At 36.7% G+C, this 21,834-nt stretch overlaps 2 protein-coding genes across 3 annotated transcripts in view; both read right to left on the bottom strand.

Moving 5' to 3' along the window:
- The window catches only part of LOC114366706 (uncharacterized), a 50,336-nt gene extending 46,753 nt beyond the window's left edge, over positions 1-3,583 (bottom strand). Inside the window, exon 1 of one of the 2 annotated variants that reach the window (XM_028323650.1) lies at positions 3,331-3,583. The gene's annotated coding sequence lies outside the window, so the exon portion shown is untranslated. Of the gene's footprint in view, positions 1-3,169; positions 3,192-3,330 lie in introns of those variants that run through there. The other variant, XM_028323652.1, reaches the window with a different exon arrangement.
- An 11,243-nt stretch (positions 3,584-14,826) lies between these two features.
- LOC114366709 (angiomotin-like protein 2) overlaps positions 14,827-21,834 on the bottom strand; it is a 28,460-nt gene continuing 21,452 nt past the window's right edge. The window contains exons 17-18 of the mRNA XM_028323660.1: positions 18,208-18,426; positions 14,827-16,848 (exon numbers count right to left, since the gene is read on the bottom strand). Coding sequence (XP_028179461.1) covers positions 16,582-16,848; positions 18,208-18,426 — 486 coding nt within the window. The 3' untranslated portion in view covers positions 14,827-16,581. The remainder of the gene's footprint in view (positions 16,849-18,207; positions 18,427-21,834) is intronic.

The following is a 21,834-nucleotide window of genomic DNA, read 5'->3' as shown; positions in this document are numbered from 1 at the left end:
ATATCAATGAACGTAACATACAACAACTTTACTTTTCGAAGGGAAACGCTCTTTGTCTATTATCAAGCTCGAATTAGTGAGTACTTGCTGCTTACAAAGAAAATTCCGCAACTCTTTCATAATTTATTTATTTATTTTATAGTATTATTGTGAATCAGTCAAGTCATTTTTATCTTTATGTAGCGCCCGATGATTACAGCATCGTTTTCCTATGTAGTATCTTCGTAAATTATTGTTAATAAAACGTTATATTTTATATCTTATCATTCACAATACGTCATACTTATTGTTCACTATCGTGCTCTCAATATAAGTTATGCGTGCAATTTATTTTTAGATTTAAACTTCTTTGTAAAAAAAACTTATGAAGTAAGAATGGATTGGAATTTCGCTTACTGACATTGATCTGAATTTCCGAAACTACGAAAGTTTGGTCTGACATATCGACTAAGGTGAACGTATAAAACTTCGGCCACCTTATGATGTAGTTATAAGTGCTATTTTGCGCCAAAAATTAAAAAAAAAGATTTAAATCTTTAGCTTTTATGAATGTATTTTAAAATTTTTGTGGAAATATAATTTACACGAGCATTTAGAAGGTGCCTATTCTTATTCGTCGATTACAAGGTGACTTTTCGTAAACATAATCAATAAATAAGGTAAGAGTTTAATATTTCGGCATAATGGCCGGTTTGTACAATACAGCTATTCACGAGATACGCCGCTGATGCCCACGAGTTGCGAATTAGCCGACATAAATCAAGCGGCGGACAATCCCCGCCTTGCATTATAAATCGCGGACGCTCATCCAATCTTGGTCAATTACTGTCCGTGAGCAGGAGGTTAGGAAAAACGTTCAGTCATTTATTTTTCACATGCAAGAGGTTCCACTTCGAGTTAGTGTTTGTCGACGAACGTATAAAACATATTTTACACAAATTCTTTCGAATTTAGTAACACTCACTCACACACTAAAGTAAGCAGCAATTTCGCAAATTATCATTTAAGTGATCAATGATCGTCGTATTTTTTTCTAGAAAATCGTATCAATCGATATCTTTCGTGTGTAAATAAAACATTCATTAACTTAATTGGCATTACCTGAGCAAAGCACTCTTACTTGAGAGGATGATTATACCTCCACTTAATGTTTTGCCGGAAAACATTCGTCTTTATTACACTCATTACAGGACTCTTTATTTATTCATAATAATTAGTAATAACGTCAACTCAATTTTGTTGTTTACTGGTAAAATACTGTTATGTTTTATTAAATTGCCATGATAATCACTTGGGTTTAAATCTCTCTCATTTTATTTTTTCCTGGAACTGAAGGTTTGTTTCATAATTTAGAATGTATTTTTTTGGAATGGCAGTGTAGGTACTTTTAGAAGCGGATTAAAGATTGTTTACCGATGTATGAGATGAATCGTACATCTAATCTAGAAAAATATAGCGATAACCCTTCGACCTAGCAACGTATAGGACGATAAGAGAGCGAGCCGCGGGCCGCGGGCATCGAGACAAAGTCGCGGCCGTTGACCCCGGCTATCAGCTGACGACATCGCCCAACTGCGGGGAAATGATCTTTCACGCCATATTTCGGTCGTTCACTGCCTACGTCTACGTCCTTCCTTCGTCACGGTGGAAGGGCCGCGCGAACTCAACAGACCCCGCCAATTGCTTGCTCTACACCTGCTGATTTTCCTACTGCTACTTTGAACATAATCATATTATCGCCGACAAATTTCGTTTTACACGGAGTTCAACATCAGTCAGTAAATTCGATGTTTATCATCTGCATTTTAATAATAATGCGATTGCAGTGAATCACGTTTACGATTCATGCTATTCTGGGTATTTGACCTGTTTATTTTGAATTCTTCGAAAGCTACAAAGAGTGCATCTTCGAAGATGCCTTCGCAGTCCGGGATCGCTTTGAAATGAGCGGAATCAAAAGTTTTATCGTTTTTCGTGTAATCTTGACTTGGTAGCATCAAAAACAGTTCAATGTCTGTTTATCAAGTCCTTCGTCCAATTGGCATTGAAGCTAGGCATCTCCGGCGCACGTCGGCATTCTGAGCATAAACGCCTCAGGTAGCGCGAATAATATCGCGACCTAGTTGTCGCCCCCGCGCGGCACCATCGCACAGCTAATTATAGATTCAATATTGAGAAAGCATGAGCGATAGCATTCGGTTCATTTAATTACGAGAATGTAGAGTCGCTGAATGTATGTTTTCTTTGTAACTTCTTCGACGGAAAATTTCGTTGAAATAACGGACCTTCGCTTTGTAAAATTGTGGCCACAGCTCTACATTTTTGCAAAACACCATATTTAGTTAAATTAAAACTTAACTATTATAATGCCAAACTGCATGCACTACATGTAAAAAACTGAAAATGAACACCCACTACCTTATTTTTTTCGAATTGGAATCGGTGTTTGAGCCACAACTAGTTTCAACTTTGAAAATCACGCAACTAGACGCTTCTCGAATATTATTTGAAGTCATAAATCGTGAAGTCATGCCATCTGGAAGCTTTTTCAGTTCCTGCGCCGTAATGTTGAACATATTGAGCACGAAGTCCCGACCACAAGAAGAGTGGAAAGAACTGTTTGAATATATGACCCAAGCGCTGGCGATGTCGAAATTTGTCAAGTGGCACATGCAGCACGGTTGAAAAAGCGGTCCCAGTGAGCCTTGGAGCACTTGGACACTTGCCACGCCCTTGTACGCTCGTAGACAAGCTGGAGCGTTTTTAATCAACATCCCATAATTAAATATTCAATTATTCCTAATTGGAGGATCAGGAATCAGTAAAACTCTCTTTTGCTACAGCGATTCCGATATGCAAGTCACATGGAACAAAATGAGCCATTGAAAGTTTTTAAACAAAGGCCACATGGCCGGCACTCGGTGATTGAGGAACAATAAAGTTGCGCGTCTCTATTTCCGCATACGTAACCGCTTTTATCAAGATTGTGGCAATGAAACTCGCTAACGCGCGTCGAGATTTCCGTAATTTTCGATGAGTTTCAATTCAAGTGCGCTCGTTGGAAAACTAAAAGTTAAAACTTTACTAACGTTAAAGAATTGTGCGTTTCAAAAAGTAATTCTGCGAGCACGAGCAAGCACTGACCGCGACGTCAGCTAACGGTACCTACTTGCAATTCTTTCCAACTCCGCTTAGCACGACGCTTCTTGTCGACAAATCGAATTAGTTTCCACAGTTATTAGAAAATAGATTGCATTATAAGCACTACACCGCAGTCCGGTTTCTGTCCACGTATGCGATCGCTCTCGTCGTAGGAGTCTCGGCATTTACCTCGCGAGAATCGGAGGGACGACGCCAACTCAGGCACGACGACGTAGCGCGACCAGCCCAACTTCACTATCACCAATCTGACACTCACTGGCTTCAGTAACGTCCAGAACTGAAGGTATAAAAGTACTGTTTTTGTATAAATATTTGAGATATAACAAGTTAATTCCGAGGAACACACGAATTAAAAGACGGATGAAATCGCGCCGACAATCGACAGCGGGTACACCTACGAATGCTCGAGGTAGACTGGTCGAGTTCGTACAGTCTGGCCCGGCAGAGTAGAGGGGGACGAATGAGGTCTCGTTCTTTCGCTCTCGCACTCTCGTAACAGCGATAGAGTAGGGGCGCGAAGACAGCCGAGTGGATCCGAGTGTGACCGAGAACACCCGCTAATCCCGCTATCACGCTACGGTATGAGCTTGGGTATGAGTATCAACTCGAATAGCTGCGAAGTTATTCTCGTGATCACTCACAGTTCACATCGCAGGGTGCACTCTGCACGTGCAGTTAAGGGCTGTCCACCCTCGTCGGCCGGGCGGTGCATGGCTACCTGCTACGCAAGGGACTCTACATAAAAATAACAAACGTAGCAATCGAAACTGATTTGCTTTACCCACATTATCTCACTCAGGTTACTTTTGTGTAATGAAGATCTTTTAAAATGAAAATATTTAGTTACAAAAAAAATTCTACCTACCCTACTCTTCTTATATTATAATAACATAGGCAAAAGTTTGCGAGGAAGTATAAATGTTCCTTCACACAAAAATTTTATTGGACAGATTTTTCCATGCCATCATAGCCAACAAAAGGTTCTTTATCTTTCTCCAACAAGAAAAATTTCAAAAATTATGTATACCCAATATTAATCTCCAGTTTTAACTATTTATGAAATAATTTTCATTTTACAGAATTTTTTATAGTAAATCAACCTTAACAGGTCAAAAACAAATTACAGTGCCCACAAAGGGGGTCTTTACCTTACTTGTGTCCAAGGATATCGTTTAGTAAATGAAACTAATATAACATGCAAAGTTATTACTTTTACATTCATTTATTTNTTCATTCAATTCAAAACACTCAACGAAACTGTTGATGGGGTAATTTAAACAAAATAATTAAAAAAATATACTGTTGGCAATTATTTTTTTCATATTTAGAATTAAATTAAAAAATAATGTCATAATTAGGCATTTTTTTCCTAAAATAATGATGATATTGATGCTTTTTTTTCCGTTCCTCTAAATCTGCCGGTGTGTGTATATAAAATTTTATCATGAAAGTATAATTTAATGTGTATGTATATAGGTACTCGCTTTATTTAAGGAAAAAGCTAACTGTGAGAAGAGATTTAAGTCAATAAGCGAATTAGTACAGTCGTAATATACATTTGTCTGGTGTACCACAGGGCAGCATACTGGGCCATTGCTTTCATTTTTTTACAGAAAATAAATCTCAATCCGAAAAGCTAAATTAAAAATAAGTAGGGCGTCGAATTCGTCGGCACCAACCGGCCATTGTGGAAATCATTAGGGGAGGCCTATTATGTTCTGCAGTGGACGTCCTATGGCTGAAATGATGATGATGATGATGGCGTCGAATTGGCAAATTAAATACCTACTAAGTTACTGAAAACTTGATTTCTTAGCTAGGATTTGATTCGCAATGTGACAAAGAAAGTATAGCAAACACGGCTCTACCACGCTGGACGTTTGCTACCATACCAGCAATCTAATTACAATATTGAAGGATGGAGCAAGCCTCGTAACAAGAAATCTAAAAGCAATTGAATTCATGCGCTCACTAATATCGATCGATGAGCAAAAAAGGCTCCGTTACGAAGGCAAGGCACTCGCACGCAACAAAAACATGAACGCACGAAGGAAATTTCTCCGCGCGCGTTTTTTTCGCGGTTCACGGTTGATTCGCGTTCCGCATAGGGATATTTGCTTGCTACGCTATTTTATTCCCGCACATTAGAGCGGGACACCTTAACGAGTTTACTATAGCATTGTCTCTATCTAGAGAGTTCTTGTAGCGTAAAGGTTGATGGAAAACTGATAAAGTAACATACATACATATGTAAAGAAGTTTTTAATTTATTATTACCTTCTCCTGTATCTTTCTGATCTAATCTTATCCCAAATCGACATAGTGGCATGTATTTTGTAGGGAATCATAAGTCTTATGTAGGTAATTTATGCAACTTAGGTAAAGAGGTCTAAGATCTTAATTGAACTAAGATTCTTCTTGAAATAAATAATATTATTCTATGAAACTCCATTCATTCTTTTATGACTCAGTAACCTGCCCACAGACACTTGATAGGTACTCTACCTACGATACCAATGCATGTACTTACCTACTGCAAAACGTTTCCGCATGGTAAACAGCAGGCTAACTATCTGCCCAAGTCTTTGAGAATGCTAGCTAGCTAACTATGTCAAATTCGCCAAAAATATAACTCTAACGCATATACATACACTTGAAGAATAAGAATGGGAAAGTTTTTTTCTGCTGTCAGATGCAAGCCAACCCTTATTCGTCAAAGATCGCCGGACTTTCTTCGCGAGATCGCGCGGTTCGCACAACTTTCCGAGTGATTGTTCGCGGTCGCTCGCGCACGTGGGAACTCGCCGTTTTTGTTCCGTGTTTCCATGTCATTTTCCGAAGTGCCGTGTTGACATTCGATGCAATTTAACAGATCGTGTTTTTGTTGCCGTTTTCCGCGTATTTTTGCATCATTGTCGATAATTTCTGGTAAAGAGTTGGAACACTTTGTTCAACCCCCTACCACAGAATTTATTTATCTTAACTTACCTATGTTAAAGTTAGTTATTTTTGGTATTCTTTGAACTTTAAATATTCCGGTTTTTTTAATTTGTCTGGGTAAAATTACATAATAAAAAGTAACTAAACTCTCATCTAGGGGAGGTACCTACTTGTAGCTGTTACGTAACTTTTCCGAAGATAATTCTTAAATAAAATTGTAACTGAAACATTTAATCACGTAATAATAATGAATGAACACGAGCAAAATAAATGAGTAATGAATAGGTAAATACCTACATACATAAGGTAAATTGATTTAAAATTTATTAATATTTAATGTATTCGAGTGCTCTACATTTTTACATCACACAACTTCCACGCTCGCACGCAAAAATTAATGACAGTTTTCACCATCGCCTGGCACCTACTTGTTCTGTGCCATTGCTAGAAGTTTTCTGTCGATGCAAAACCTCACGTTATAGTATAGGTACTTAATTATTAGCAATCACACTTGTAAAATGTAATGTTACTCTACACTCACCTGTCATTAATGCGCTACATTAACAGAATGTGTTGATTACGTCATACAATGTAATACTATCCTCACTATCACCTGTGAGGTATTACCACAACAAAATAGCTAGTACAGCATGGTAGAACACGTGACTGGTGAATATAACACCTAAATACATACATGTTACAATACATACGAGTAATATCAACTCATAACAATAATTCTTTATTTCTGTAGAGATAGATAAAGCATGCAATTTGCAAGATGTATGAAATACCTAAGTAGGTATTCTAGTTAATTTTAAATCTTTCGATGGTTAAACATCATCAAGTCTCCGTAAAACAATTTTGTGTTTAAAACAAAAAGCTGTAACAACGAAATGGCCATTGCTGATAATATTATCCTCGTATTGGCACTTTCTGAGCTGAATAAATAAGACCTTAGCATTCTATGATTACCTACTACTAAGTAGGTAGCCTACATACGGTTTGATTGATTATTCCCGCTCCTTATCATTGGGTTTGATAGAGTGAGAGCACTCTACATTTACAGGTTAATAAATACTTACTTACTTTCATTAAGTATATGGACTTTAATATATTTTAGGTATAAAATTGAGTTAGGAGGAACAAAAGCAATATGCGTGAAAGGAAAAGATTCGGAAGAAGGACATAATATGGAATCTGAAAGTTTTTCATAGTTTACTTTCATGATTAAAATTCACGTCTAATGAAACTCCAGAACAGTCGTTACTCTTAAATCACACGGTATTATATTTATCTACTTACTATGTTTAACAAAGGTAGCAAGAGAAACAAAGAAGGCACATAACTGATGCCTATTCTGCTATAACTCCATTTTACAGCGCATCTGTGGCCTTATTAGGAGCGATCTTCGTTGACTGTCGATTTTACCATTGTATTGGCATGAAACTTGAGTAATTATACGACAAGGTCGTACGTATATAGTACGCGTCGTATTTCTTTCAATATTAACATACAATTTTACATACTACACGTATTTTAAATACTACATGCTATTTTACACAAAAATATAAACGTACAAAAGAAAGTGTTGTTCTATTTGCATAAATCTAAATTATATCTTCCATCGGTACAAAACATGGGCCATTATTGTAGAAAATAAATAACGCACACATATATGAATTAAAGTAGCTGTATAAAGCCACACCACGTTACCAAAAAACACCTCAAAAGAAAGAAACGAACTAATCGGAAAGTCAAAGGTTTAACGAATGAATGTCATTGAACTAAGCTAGGTCATTGATATTTCTACATAAAAATAAGTTTGTCTGACGTACTTGAACGAATAAAAACAACTTAAGTACCTACCTACTTTCTTGCAATTGCTAAAGTAGAGCATTTATTAACGTACTAAAGAAATTACCTACATTAAAGTTTCATTTACTTCAGTATGGTTAGTAGATAAGGCTTCTGCGGGTAGTTTTCTTAGAAAGTCTAAGCTATTCACCTCAGGACTCCTATTTTTAACTCATGAAGTCGAGGTACTTTTGCTGAAATGATTCTGATTTAAGTCTCAATTCCGAAACCGGGGGATTTTGTACACCATGCTTGATCATAATTTATTTTGGCACCATGCCACCATCATCATCAGCAACAGCCCTTTACAATCCACTGCTGGACGGGAGCCTTCTACACTTTAGTGGAGGGGTTTGCCATAATCTCCACTCTCATGGACATCATGAGTACATGACCTACTCGTATTATCTATACAGGGTGGAAACGATAAGTGATCTCACTCGATTATTTCTAAACTATACATGATATGAAAAAAATAGTTACTGATCCTGAAGGTGCTTCATGAGTTCTATCAAATGGTATTAATAATAGGTTACAGAATAAACTGGATCTATCCGATAATTCAATGTTTCCAGCTTCCATAGATTTTGTAAAGTCACATTATTTTAAAAACTACACATGATATCGTAAAACTGATTACTGATTCTAAAAGTGCTTCACAAGCTCTATCCAATGGTGTCAATAATAGGTTACAGAATAAACGGGATCTATCCAAAAATTCAATGTTTCCTTCTTCCATACATTTAGTACTACCACAGTCATGACATCTCCTGACAATATTGTAGCAAGTAAAAGCCTAAAACTAATGTTTTTATGAATAATTTTAAAGATGAATACAATTTACGAGTTTATTTTAATAGTTTATTATTCAATAAAAAAAATAAACTTCTAATATTGTGTGTCTGGCATACATTTAGTATGGAAGCTGGAAACATTGAATTTTCAGGTAGATCCAGTTTATTCTGTACCCTATTATTGGTACCGTTTGAAAGAGCTCATGAAGCACTTTCAGGATCAGCAACCAGTTTTTCAATATCTTGNCAGACAGACAGACAGACAGACAGACAGACAGACAGACAGACAGAGTTACTTTCGCATTTATAATATTAGTTGGGATATTTTAAGTTTCCTGAATGAAAGTCCCATGCATCAACCTAATCGTAAGTCAACTGAAATTTATCTAATGTCTTGTCTAGGAGATACCTACCTATGCTTGTCATGACTTCAGAAAACTCAGAAGAAACAAGTGTAATGACCACTTGGAAAAGTCTCTACGTCTCTACTTATACATACATAGCCAGTGACACGAAAATCTAAACGACGGCATACCTAAATTAAATTTCCAAAGCTTTGATCTCATAAATTTGATTTTTCTAAGTAAGTAATCAAAGTCCTTATAAATATCTATTATGAACGAATACCCTTGAAGGTATTAATTGCCGCCCACTGATGTTCTAGAACTCAATACACCCGTACACAAAAAGGTCAATAGGTTATATCGACCTAAATCTGTCTGAGATTTTAAGAAATTACAATTTCTGTTTACGCCCAAGCACCCCAAGGCAAAGGATGGGATCAGTCGCTCAAGATTCATCCAATTTCCAATCAAACGTAGTTCGAGTTTCAACTTACGATAGGTATATTACGCACATTAAGTTTTCTTAACTCTATTTTACGAGTCGAGCTTTTATCCTTAATTCGACATTTAGCACATAACTATTTATTGTCCGTCTATAATATCCCAAGATTCATTAATCTTAATCAAAACAATTAAGTCTGTAATTGGATTTATAAACCCTTATTAACTTGAAGTAGACGTCACGAGTTGGTTTCTCATGATTAATCAAAAAGCTTATTTAAACTACAAACTTCGTAAAATAGTAGAAGTAGTTAATATAATATTTAACATGTAGGTATTATGATTAACTACTATATTACAATAAACATTTACAACAGCGTAGCGTAAGGTATGAAGTTCATTTTTATGAATGAATTTTCACCGCACAATTTAAATGTAGAATTATGTTCCTATACCTAAATTGGGCTCTATTGTTTTCTATTTTTCACTAAATCCGTGGCAGCTCCACCGAAAGTAACTTTTCTCGGCAACATTGATATGCGCGCGCGCCGCTCAAGTTCGTACGCGTACCAGCGCCATTGTACCGTTGTGCCGCGTGATGCAACGCGTTGTGAAAGCCGATACCGCGGAATTGGGTTAGATGCGCGAGGCGGCCGCGTCTGCCCGCTCTTATTTATCGTTGATCTACGACTGTTTACTTCCGTTTAGGCCAGATCTACACTCTGTTTCGTTACTTCTTTATCCTGCTGCGGTGTTCAGGATAGTCTCCTCTTCAATACTTCGACAGCCCTTTTCTTTAAGTCTTATGCCCGTTTTCACCATCAATCCCTAATTTTTAAGTGACCCATATGGTAACACATAACAGGCATTTTGTTTTAATAGGGGTCACTTAAAAATTAGGGATTGATGGTGAAGACGGGCATCGGTCCCTTTCAATTTTCCCTGTCACTACTCTTTCCAGAAGTATCGAGCTGATTTGCGAATTTAACTAATTAATCGGTTGTGTCGGTATATTACTTCTCAATTGTCACGACACCCTTTAACCACCTAATCACTTAACTCTTACAACTTATGTAACACAGTAACTAAACAAGGTAGGTACATTTAAGTCCTTCTATGACCGTATTACTTCGGCTTCAGTGGCGAGGCGAGAGCAGCGTCTCTACATAATTTTCGGACAGAATTTTTCGGGTATTATTTCACATACTCCCTCCGTCTAGACTGGGCAGATTTTCACACGCTTGAGTAAATAGAGTCACATTGAATAAGTATTGAACGTGCGTAATCACACACAAAGTAAGACACTATGAAATCTGCGAAGATTTGTCTTGCCTGAGTTCGAATCACTACTACGAGTACTTAATTATTTTGCAATCATAGGTAGCATCAAAATTGCACCTAGAACATACGGATCAATCCGGAGTTCCATTTTCTAATGTGATGTCATTTTTATCCTTAATTTATGCTTTATTTTAAGTCCAATAACAGGCCTGTTTTCAGCAGATCGTAGGCTCGTAGCAATTCGTAATTTCGTAGCATATCGGAAGAGATCTAAACATTGTCAATCAGGTATAGCTACTGGAAGGTGTTAATTTTAGTCGTTAATCAGTTAAACAATTATTCGCTTTTGATATTAAATTATTAAAGAGAATTTTCAGTTTTTTTCAGGTAGAGTCGCTGTTCCTAAAGTAGGTTACGAATTTTTGCGCTATCTGTGCGAGTTCCAAGAAAAAAGCCTGTATTCTTATTATTCACAAATTAAATAATATCACTTACCTACGTATTTAGTAGTAGATTGCGTAGTCTTTATCTAGAGGTCAATTTTAATTTACTTCGCAGTTTATCTTCTTTATTAAGTAGGTAAAGTTAAGTAGGTAGGTACCTATTTGTATGAAATATCATTTTATGATTGACAACACACTGCATCATTGAAAATAGTATTAAGGTCAAAGATTGAATCTGTTATTATATATTTTTTAGCTTCTCGAAGAAATAAGATTATTTGTAACTATACGGTTGTTTGTCCACCTTTAGAAAAAATGAGACGACAATAATGCTTTTCAGGGCTTTTAATCCTACTGCCAACTGCCATCCTCTGTAATTAATATAAATAGGGAAAAACATAATAGGGCTATTTAAAGGGCATATTGAAAAGGCCCAAGCGTGCGAGATGATCATTGTTATTCTGCCGCCGAGACGCCGCGACATGGCTTTGACCCACCGCATTTGGGTCAAGAGGAATCGATCACCACACTAGTTGTCGGACGCGTTATACAACACCGACCTTATTAACTGGGAATAACTGGAGGTAACCGTAAGTGGCTAGCAAATGTAAACAAATAGAGCTAGTAAAACCACTTCTTAACAGTACAAAAAAATACAGAGAGCATTTATATCCCAACTCGTTTGTCTCCTACCATGGAGAAATCTGTAAGATAATTTCCTCTGGATGCATCTTTTGCAATTAAATCGACTTTATTACAGGAAATTAATCGTGACCGCGTAGTTCGAATGCAAAATTAAACGTAGGACGATACTTGTTAGTTATAAGTTTAGACAACAAACTAATTGCTCGTTTTATTTTGCAATGATTGACTTTTCAGTTTTCCAGTTCCAGTTTTCAAAATTTTCAATGCAAGGGAAGAAGGTACCAATGTTGGAACCTACTGTAATTTTACCTTACTTAAATTATAATAATCATAGTTGGCAGTTAGGTAACTTAGAAACCACACATCATCATCTCCCACTAAAATCTAGATTAAGTTTCCGACAAATTCTCCGTTTACGGAATTTTTAGCACATAAGTAAAGGATAGAGTTCAAGACGGTTACAACATTTGGCGCTCTTCAGATTCTTTCTAAAAGTTATAAATGATCCATAACGAATTTGTGAGTAGATTTACAAGAATGGCAAAATCGTGTCTATTTAGTTTGTAGCTAGAAGGTTGCAACACTTGCAGCAGAGTTAAGTGTGCACATGAGAATTAGCACGTCATCAGCGAGTGAAAGTTGGTCAGAGAAACTGGTCTGCGTGCCGTTATATCTGTGCGGTCTGCGAGTTATGACAGTAGCCCATTTTAGATACATCTTCTGCCCAATTAAGGTTTTATTCGGTGTCAGTGTCATGCTGCACTTTCAAGTTTCAACGAAGTTGAGACCCTTGACCAAATAATTGCACGAGCATCGATCGAAATGAACGAACAGCGAAGCGTACCTACGATAGCGAGCGCCATCTACAGAACTTAAATTGTAGGTACTAATGTTTTCAAAGAACTACGCGTTCTTACCATTAAGTTTTTTATAGCTGAAATATTGAGCTTTTTAGACCTGTTCATCTTTTCTTCAGAATTTTTAGATGCTTAAAACGGATGTTATACTTGCTTTCTCTATCTTGTATTTTAGTTAAACTTTAATAAACTTAGTTGCATGTTTTTGACGGATTACGAGTTTATTTCAGCGAAAAATTATTGAAAGTCAGTCATGATCACGCGTTTATTCAGCTAAGTACATACGAAGTAAGCATTCGATGCTGTCATTTGCGAATCGTAAAACCGGTCTTGGCCGGTTCCGAAGTAATCGTAGGTCGCCAGTGTCGACACACTTTGAGAGGCCATTGAACATGCGAATGTGTGAGAATAGCTTTTAAAAATATTGTTGAATTTATTTCTCAAAAAATTACACAGATTGGATGAAGATTTAGTTTTTGTTCTTGTTGTCATTTTGTCTCCAAGACTAACCCCCTAAGAACTGATTGTATCCAGATTTCCACCCATTTGATGGTTTGAAAATCACTCTCAAACTGCTTCAGTTTCTTGCCTTTACCGCATACCTAGTTACACCACATAATAAAACGATAAGGTCCGGGAATTTTCAGCAATTTTGAGTTAAAAGACCGAATTATGAGGAGGTAATTCGACAATGTTAATTTAATGGCGGCATTCGAACTTTAAAAAAAAAGTGTGTTATGGCACTAAGTCGAGCACGCGGAGCATTCGCCGCTATAGGTAGAGCTCTGTAATTAGGTACCGACGTTATTTTCTTTCTCGTATCGCGGAAATTATGAACGTTTTAGCTTGTTTGTGTTTTCGAATCGTCTGTAATTACCATTACACGTTCAGTCCACTTGATTACTGGTAAAACCATACTTTTAATATAACGGTACACGTTGAAAATATTACCTTGCCTGCTCTACTGCTGTATATTTTTAAGTTCGTATTTCGATATACGCGTCGACACTTATATTTACTAACTACATACTTATTCCATTTAATTACTTTGATTATTGCGATCTTTGATTAACTGAGTCTGAAAGCATTCAAAAACTAAAGAAAAGGCTTCACTCCCTGGCGGTACAGTTTTACAGAATATACTAAATATTTTAAGTAAATATTTACGACAACATTTTATCGGATAATAATATTTTGACAGACCAAATATCAGAACTACACAAATAAACCCGGGGCAAGACCACACATGCGCCAGATCCGTTGATAACATGCGACCAAATTCCGGTGAATTTTATCTTTATTTTTATCATGGTGTTTAAATATTTTCGATCCTTTTTTGCCGATTCAGCCGATTAAAATGAAATGTAATGAATGGGATTGGGTTATAGTTATAGTTACGGTCAAAGTTAGGTGGTGCAACTCAGCTTTAAACAAAAGGTAATAAATTCATAACAAGCGTTTCATTTATTTATTTTTAGAAACAATGTAGGTATTGCACGTTTCTTTAATACAGTTTATTCTATCTGTAAATAAGTAATTGTGCAAATATTGCCACGACACGTTGCCTTGCGCGAGCGATCGAGGCCGTGCAGGCGCAATGTCAGGATCAAGGCTGTAGATCATTACCATAAGAATACACAGAATGAACTCCCTACTACAGCTCAATCAAAAACGGAGGGGCCCTATGAATAGCAACGGATCAGTTTATTCAACTACTACATTCTTGATTTTAAATAAACTGTTTGATGTTTTTAACAAAAGTTTATTGTTGGTAAAACGTGACACATTCTCTTGAGAGAGTTGCCTTACAGGACTGCCTTGCACACGCCTGTAAACCTGTTACATAATATTATCCTTTATGTGTTCATTAATATCTCACACATCTTAAACATAGACGTAGGGTAACGACGATCTTCTGGGATATTTTTCAAAACTTATTTATTTTATTGACCAATTAAATAATACGATTTATCGCTTTCGCATTCGTAATTTATTAAATAATAAACACTACGTAACACAATCGTCTCATTTATTTGCAATACACAAATTTTGTTATAAAACCACACATTCTTTCATAAAAAGGTGGGACGAGAAACAAACAAATTTGAAAAAACATGAAATTATAATTACATGTAATCCACACAATGAAGTTCACAACAACCAAATTGATAAATTATGTATGATAAATGTAGAGTCAGCGCTTATTGATATCCAAGTTTAACTAAAATAAAGTTTAATTAATTAAGACACCATCAAGGTATGTATTACACTACATAATACTTAACAAATAAGTAAGTGTTGACAATTTCGCTGACTCTACATGATTAAAATGAGCTCAGTATTTTACAGATATCTTGTCAGTCAGGACGTTATCTATAGACGCACAATGTGTTTAAAATTTGTATAAAAACTAATATAACTTGCATATATTCAGAAACAGACAGTTTAACACAAGATATTTTGTGGTTCTTCTTTCCTTTAGCAATTTTAAATTATATTTTTTCTGAAGTATTTTATAATTTTCTCTGAAATATATTTCATTAATTTACGTAGCTTTATTTATTATGGGAATATACACAGTGCGAATATAGACAAGTCAAGGTGTTAGAGCCATCACCGTAGTACAAACAATTTCATTTCGAAATAGATGCAACGATCTTCGAACTCATCATAAGTCTTATTTGATAATACCATAGTTGTAAACTTAATTATTATTTGAGCTATTTTGACAATTTAAATGCGATAAAATAAAATATACTTTGTTATTTGGTTGTTGAACAAAATATCCTCTACATACCTACTTACCTAAATAATAACTATTTTGTAAGTTTAAATTATTTTTAATTATTAAGTACAACCGATTTACATCCGAGGTTTTTATGGACGTATTAATGACTAGACTAATTTTAACCAGGCCAGAAGTGTTTATTAAATCCTCATTACAAATTCAAATAGTACCCAAACCAGTTCATTGCTAACTGAATTAAAACCAATTTTAGCAGGACCTGTTGTTAACAAAGTAAATAGATGTAATTTTTATACAAACACGCAAACACACGTTAATATTTAATTTTACTTTTACTTATACCCAAAACGTAACACTTTTCTATTTTGTGGTATTACTTTACTTTCTAGGATATTCTACTCGTAATATTATAACGAGGTTGCATGAAGATTGGTCAAAACTCAAAACACATCATCTTACTATTGTTCTATAACCATTGACTATTTTATCAGCTTCCTTCTTAAATGTGGACACTTTTAAACTGTGCTACTTAATTAATTTGTTTGATATAAATACAGCTAAATTATAGCTCCTGAAAAATTTAGTAATAAAGGGGCAGTTACCCCGTATCTTGGAATATACATGTAAGTCAAGTTATTTTATCTACTCACAATACATTGTTCGTCAAGAAGTTTGCCAGTGTTCCACTCTGAACCTGCTGTTTAAACGGATAGGCAGTAAAAGTAGCCCGGCTACAGGCGGCTAACTCGTTTAACTCGTCCAACACGAGCCAAGCTGTCTTTAGTCTGAAAAGCGCAACTTGTCGTTTTACTTACATATTCGGCACCATTTATCTTAGCCATTTTAAATCATGGGTATTGAACTTCGAGTTTCTTTTTCTTCTTTAATTTTTTCCTTTTAAAATATTAACAAGCTGTTGACAACTAGGGTTTCTTCAAAGTGTTTCTTCTTCAAAAAAAACTTCATTGGCTTCTAAGCACTGCACGTAAGTAAACAGTTTTCCAGAAAAAACTTGAAGACTACTTTTTACCTGAGGGTGTGTTAATTCATCTGTCATTGGCTAAATCAACAAGCTTAGAACTGAATTCTGTAGTGATGTCCTCTTTTGTTGTCCTTCGCAGATTCCGCCGACCGCCTTCTGGCAGCGGCANCAGCGGCGTACACTGCCAGCTTGGAGGGCGAAGGGAGGCTGGAATCCCGGGGCCGCACGAGGGACTCCCGGGATTCCGCCGCGGGAAGGGACGCTGAAGTCGGGACCGAGGGCAGTTTCCTCACTGTGTCGTAGGGTAGCGGCGAGCTACGGGATGCGCTCGACGCTATGGACCCAGATCCATCAGAATCCTAAAAAGAGAATAGGTGGATATGTAAGAGGAAGAATATTCGATTCTAAGTCAAAAAATATAATGCAATCGTAATATCAATTAACGTATTATTAAATTGATTTTAATCTATCTTCGATCATTCAATAGCGACTGTATAAAATATCGTAATAATGAAACAAACAACAAAAAACATAGTAAAAAATAAATGCAATTATTGTTTCAATAAATGCTATTGAATTATTCATAATGCACTAACTTCCTGATGGTTTTACCTCAATAAAAAGTTGGAATTGACTTGTAAGGTTAAAATCCAACAGAGCGATGCAATTAACTTCCAATTCATGCCGACACAAGGTATTTTTTTCTTGTTAAAGAGAACAAAAGCTACCACTAACTACGGTAAGATAGAGACGTTACGCACATTTAGCATAAATAAATAAGCTTTAAAGTTTCGTGCCAATTTTTTTTGCGAAATAAAATTAAAATTATAATTAGGTAAGATAAGAGACGTTACACGCACATTTAGCCTTTTAACTTTCGTGCCAAATTTTTTTACGAAAGAAAATGAAAATTATAATGAAACTGAACTTTTTAATACAACTCAGACATAAAGTTGCCCAGAGGCTCTGGCAAGCCTGAAATTCTACGGGCGACGAGCGTTTACTACCAAGCCTTATTACACGAATCTGTGGGGCACTCCACCCGGGCAGGCAGAGCCATTCAAGACACCAGATTTGCTTCTCTAATCTGGATGAGCCTACCTTTCGTGCGTCTCTGTGTTCCATGCGCTCGTATTGAACGTACCAAAGTGACTGACAGTGGCAGTGGGCGGGGCACATAGCTCGTAAGAACTGATGGCCGATGGAGCAGGAAAGTTCTTCAGTAGCGGCCACGAGCCGGAAGAGGTAGCGTGGGCAGGCCTCCCACTAGGTGGACCTACGATCTGGTGAAGGTCGCGGGAGGTGCCTGGATGCGAGCGGCGCAGGACCGGCCTTTGTGGAAATCCTTGGGGAGGCCTTTGTCCAGCAGTGGTCGTCTTTCGGCTGAAACGAACGAACGAATCTGGATGAGCCTACCTTTCGTGCGTCTCTGTGTTCCATGCGCTCGTATCTGGTGTTCCTAGCAGACGGCTTCCTGGGCGGGCGGGGTAACGCCGAGGGCGGTGGCGGCAGGCTGGACGAGCGTTTACTAGCAAAGCCTTATGACACGAATCTGTGGAACACTCCACCCGAGCAGGCAGAACCATTCAAGACACTAGATTTGATTCTCTAAGCCGTCACAACTGCTCAAAAGGTTCCGTGTATGTAAGTAGAATAATGTACTCGTAGTTTGCTATGCAGTCGCAGCCTGAAGCTGTCGATAATCTGGATGAGCCTACCTTTCGTGCGTCTCTGTGTTCCATGCGCTCGTATCTGGTGTTCCTAGCGGACGGCTTCCTGGGCGGGCGAGGTAACGCCGAGGGCGGCGGCGGCAGGCTGGACGAGCGCGTCTGCTGCGAGGCGCGGCCCTGGCGCTCCAGCAGCAGCGCCTCCTCCCCCCGCCCGCTGCCCCCGCGGGCCCCCACCGTACTGAGTCCGGGGAAGCAGCAGAGACCTCGCTATAAACAGGTAAATTGTTCAGACAATACACCAAAATTCACGCTGTGGCATTCTATGTTTGTAATCTTTGGTTCATAACTTTACAATTACTGACTGGTCCAAATATTGATTCAATTCAGAGGAATAATCTATATATATAAAAATGAAACCCGTTTCGCGTTGTCACGGCATCACGTGTGAACGGCTGAACCGATTTCGATAATTCTTTTTTTTAAATGTTTGTGGAAGTCCAAGGATGGTTCTTACGGAAAAAAATATTAAGAAAATCTCTACGCTAAGGCGGTACGAAGTTCGCCGGGTCAGCTATGAATAATAAATGTAAATAACGTATTGTCTACTATGAAAAAATGTACCGTTTCGTGATTACGTCGAAGTACAGTTTGTGTTTGTTGTAATATTACTACATCGAGTGTAACTTTAAAAGGTAAAAACAGTAACAATTAAAAGAGAAATAATTTCAGTTGAAATTAATGTCTGTATTCTGTAACCCAGACGGGTGTTTCGTAAACAATGTATCCAAAAAGTGTGCTCTACATTTCAATGTTATAAAGCAATAACAATCACATAATGTAGTTATATTATGTTAAACAGGTGTTGAGCAACTACATACTCAGTTACCGAGTTAATGAACTGGCACAATGAACAATACAAACAATATTAGTTCTTACCTGGCACGGAAGTCGACGCCCGAAGAAAGTATAACGACACCACTCTAATACAAGCACTGTAGGTTTTTGAAAAAATTAGAATAATTTAATATTCTAAACACTGATTAAAATTAATTTTTATTCAAATTATGGGTAGTGTGCTGATTTTAGAGTGATAAACATCTTTAGCAGGATCATTGACACACTCCAACAAAAATTGTTACATTGCTAACGCTGTTAAATATTATGTACTTTTAATTCTTGTGAGCACGCAAAACACTCTGTTCGCTTAGGGTTAGGTAAAGCAAGTAAAACTACGACAAACAAAACATTATCTTTATTCTAAACATGCTTCTGAAAATACACACAGAATACATCTTACAAAAATAGTGTTATTTTTACTTAAAATATCCTTATTGTAAGCCAAGCCTCATGTGTATAGAATAATGTCTATCTGCTAGTGTAATACTTGTTTGTTACAACACCATAATTTTAGCTTTAACATTTTAAAGATAAATTAGGTAACAGAGAAATAACACAATTCCAAGGGCTACAACATTTCATGTGGATATGTAGGTACTACTAACAATAGTTCGATTTGCAATCAAAATACTTTTTTAGTACAGTATTTGATGTTGTCGACTAATAGCTTAACCTAAAAAATAAATAGAAAAATAAAGAAAATTGTTACACGCAAGTAAACTGTATAATACAAAAAATCATGACCGCGATAATAAATAAAATTTTTACAAAAGGCCAGACATTGTTTATACTAACTTTGGCATACTTTTGTGACACATGCCTCTGTTATTTTATCAGGTGCTTGATTTTCTGAGAATTATTGAAGGCAAGAATGGAACTCCTTTGGATATCAAAGGAGCTGTGTCTAAATTTGCGAGTTGGTGACGAAAAATAACTTCCAACATCATAGTTACAAAGTAACTGACGCAAACACAATCGCCATTTTTTATTTATAAAATTGGCACATCCATAATACTAAGCGATTTTTAATAAGATTATGTTCAAATTGGGTTCACTCAGCTGCCAACTCTTCATTGGCTAACAGAAAACCTAAATATGAACATAAACTTAATGAACACTATTTTTCGCCCTCAACTAAGTACGGTTATTCCGATTTTTGGCCTATATCGCTAGAGCACCTTAACATACATTAACTAGACTAGGTTCGTAACTAGTGGAGAATAAGTCCAATAGAATATCATAATTAGAGATTCCTAAAATATACTTATGTAACTATTTATTGGCACCATCAGTATTGAGTGTTTTATTTAAGACACTATTAAGGCACTACGAAAAGTAGTTTTTAGCTATTTTTTTAATGTTTTTAGGCAGAAAGCCAATTACAATGCCCGATCATCAGTAGAAATTTTTAAAATAAAATTTTTTATATAAAATTTTCCTCTCATATCAGAATATCTATGTACTCAATTTTGTATAATAATTATGTTATGTAGCTCTATTATTGCAACGTATACAGTTTTGGTTAGAAAGCTTTGTTAGGCGTAAATCACTTCACTCATACTATAATCACACAAAACACAAAAACTAAGCGTTATTGTGATTGTTCGTTTGTACATCGACGAAGGAATGTTAGAGGAAACGGAATATACTCGGAATGTTTTTAACATCCTACAGAATGTAGATTCTAGAAGAGTTACAGAATATCGTGATTGAGCAGATTATAAATTGTTTATGGATAAAGTCATAACCATGCCTCTCGCTTTTACCCTAGGAGTACAAGCGAGAGGTATAGTACAGTAAGGCACAGATATTCGTTTCATTTAATAGTTTTTCGCAATTCAATTCGTAAGATTTGTATATTATGTGATTTTAATCATCATTTGTTTTATTAGGTATTTGTTTCCCAAAAATATTCGTACCATATCTTGAGAATGTAGTTTGTGTGTTATTTTTAATTCGAGCCTTTTTACACTCCTTTCCAAACTGTCAGTGTTCCTATTGCCTGAGTCACCCCATTCTACACTACTACTGAATTACAATTACTACCAACTACTTGGCGGGGGCTGGGGTGCAAGTGAGATGTTCTCAATAGCCACTTGTTCCCAATATTTCAATGAGAATCTCCCAGTTTAGTGTTGCGGAACCATCAAGTTTCACTATCGATAGATAAATTCGGAAAGTATGCAGTACATCGATAGTGCTGTCGATAATATCGCCGTGTGTTATAGTATTTTATTTTTCAAAAACTGTCAGAAATAACCAAAAACTGTCGATACTACCGGGCGTAAAACTACGATAGTATTTCCGTAATAGCAGAGTTTTTCAACCTGTGGGTCGCGACCCCCTGGAGGGTCGCCAAGCCTCTTTACCCCCCGGTCGCGAGAGATCGTAAAAACTACCTCAGTAAAAAAACAGTAAAGTTATAAAGATAGATTTATTCGAAATCTAATAATTATGCAAATGCATAAATGTTGTATGGATTTAAATATTCGGTTCCTACAACATATTTGTAACATTATAAAATTCATGAAAAAAAGCAAGCGGTCGGGGGGTCGCAAAAATTTTTTTCCACCCAGGGGGGTCGCGTCATGAAAAAGGTTAAAAAACTGTGTTATAGTATTGCTCAAAATGACCTATCGTCAAATTATGGCTCGATACGCTTAGTTTGGCCTTCACCGTCGACAGTTTATCGTTAAACACTGCCCCGCTCAGTAGTAGCTGGCGTGCGGGCGGGGACTGGAGTGCGGCGGGGGCGGGGCCTGCGGGAGGGGGGCGGGG

Source organism: Ostrinia furnacalis, unplaced genomic scaffold, assembly GCF_004193835.3.
Source record: "Ostrinia furnacalis isolate ACB-3 unplaced genomic scaffold, ASM419383v2 OfSCF0666, whole genome shotgun sequence".
Taxonomy (NCBI): domain Eukaryota; kingdom Metazoa; phylum Arthropoda; class Insecta; order Lepidoptera; family Crambidae; genus Ostrinia; species Ostrinia furnacalis.
The sequence above is the reverse complement of the archived record's forward strand: the minus strand, read 5'-3'. Positions and strand labels throughout refer to the sequence as shown.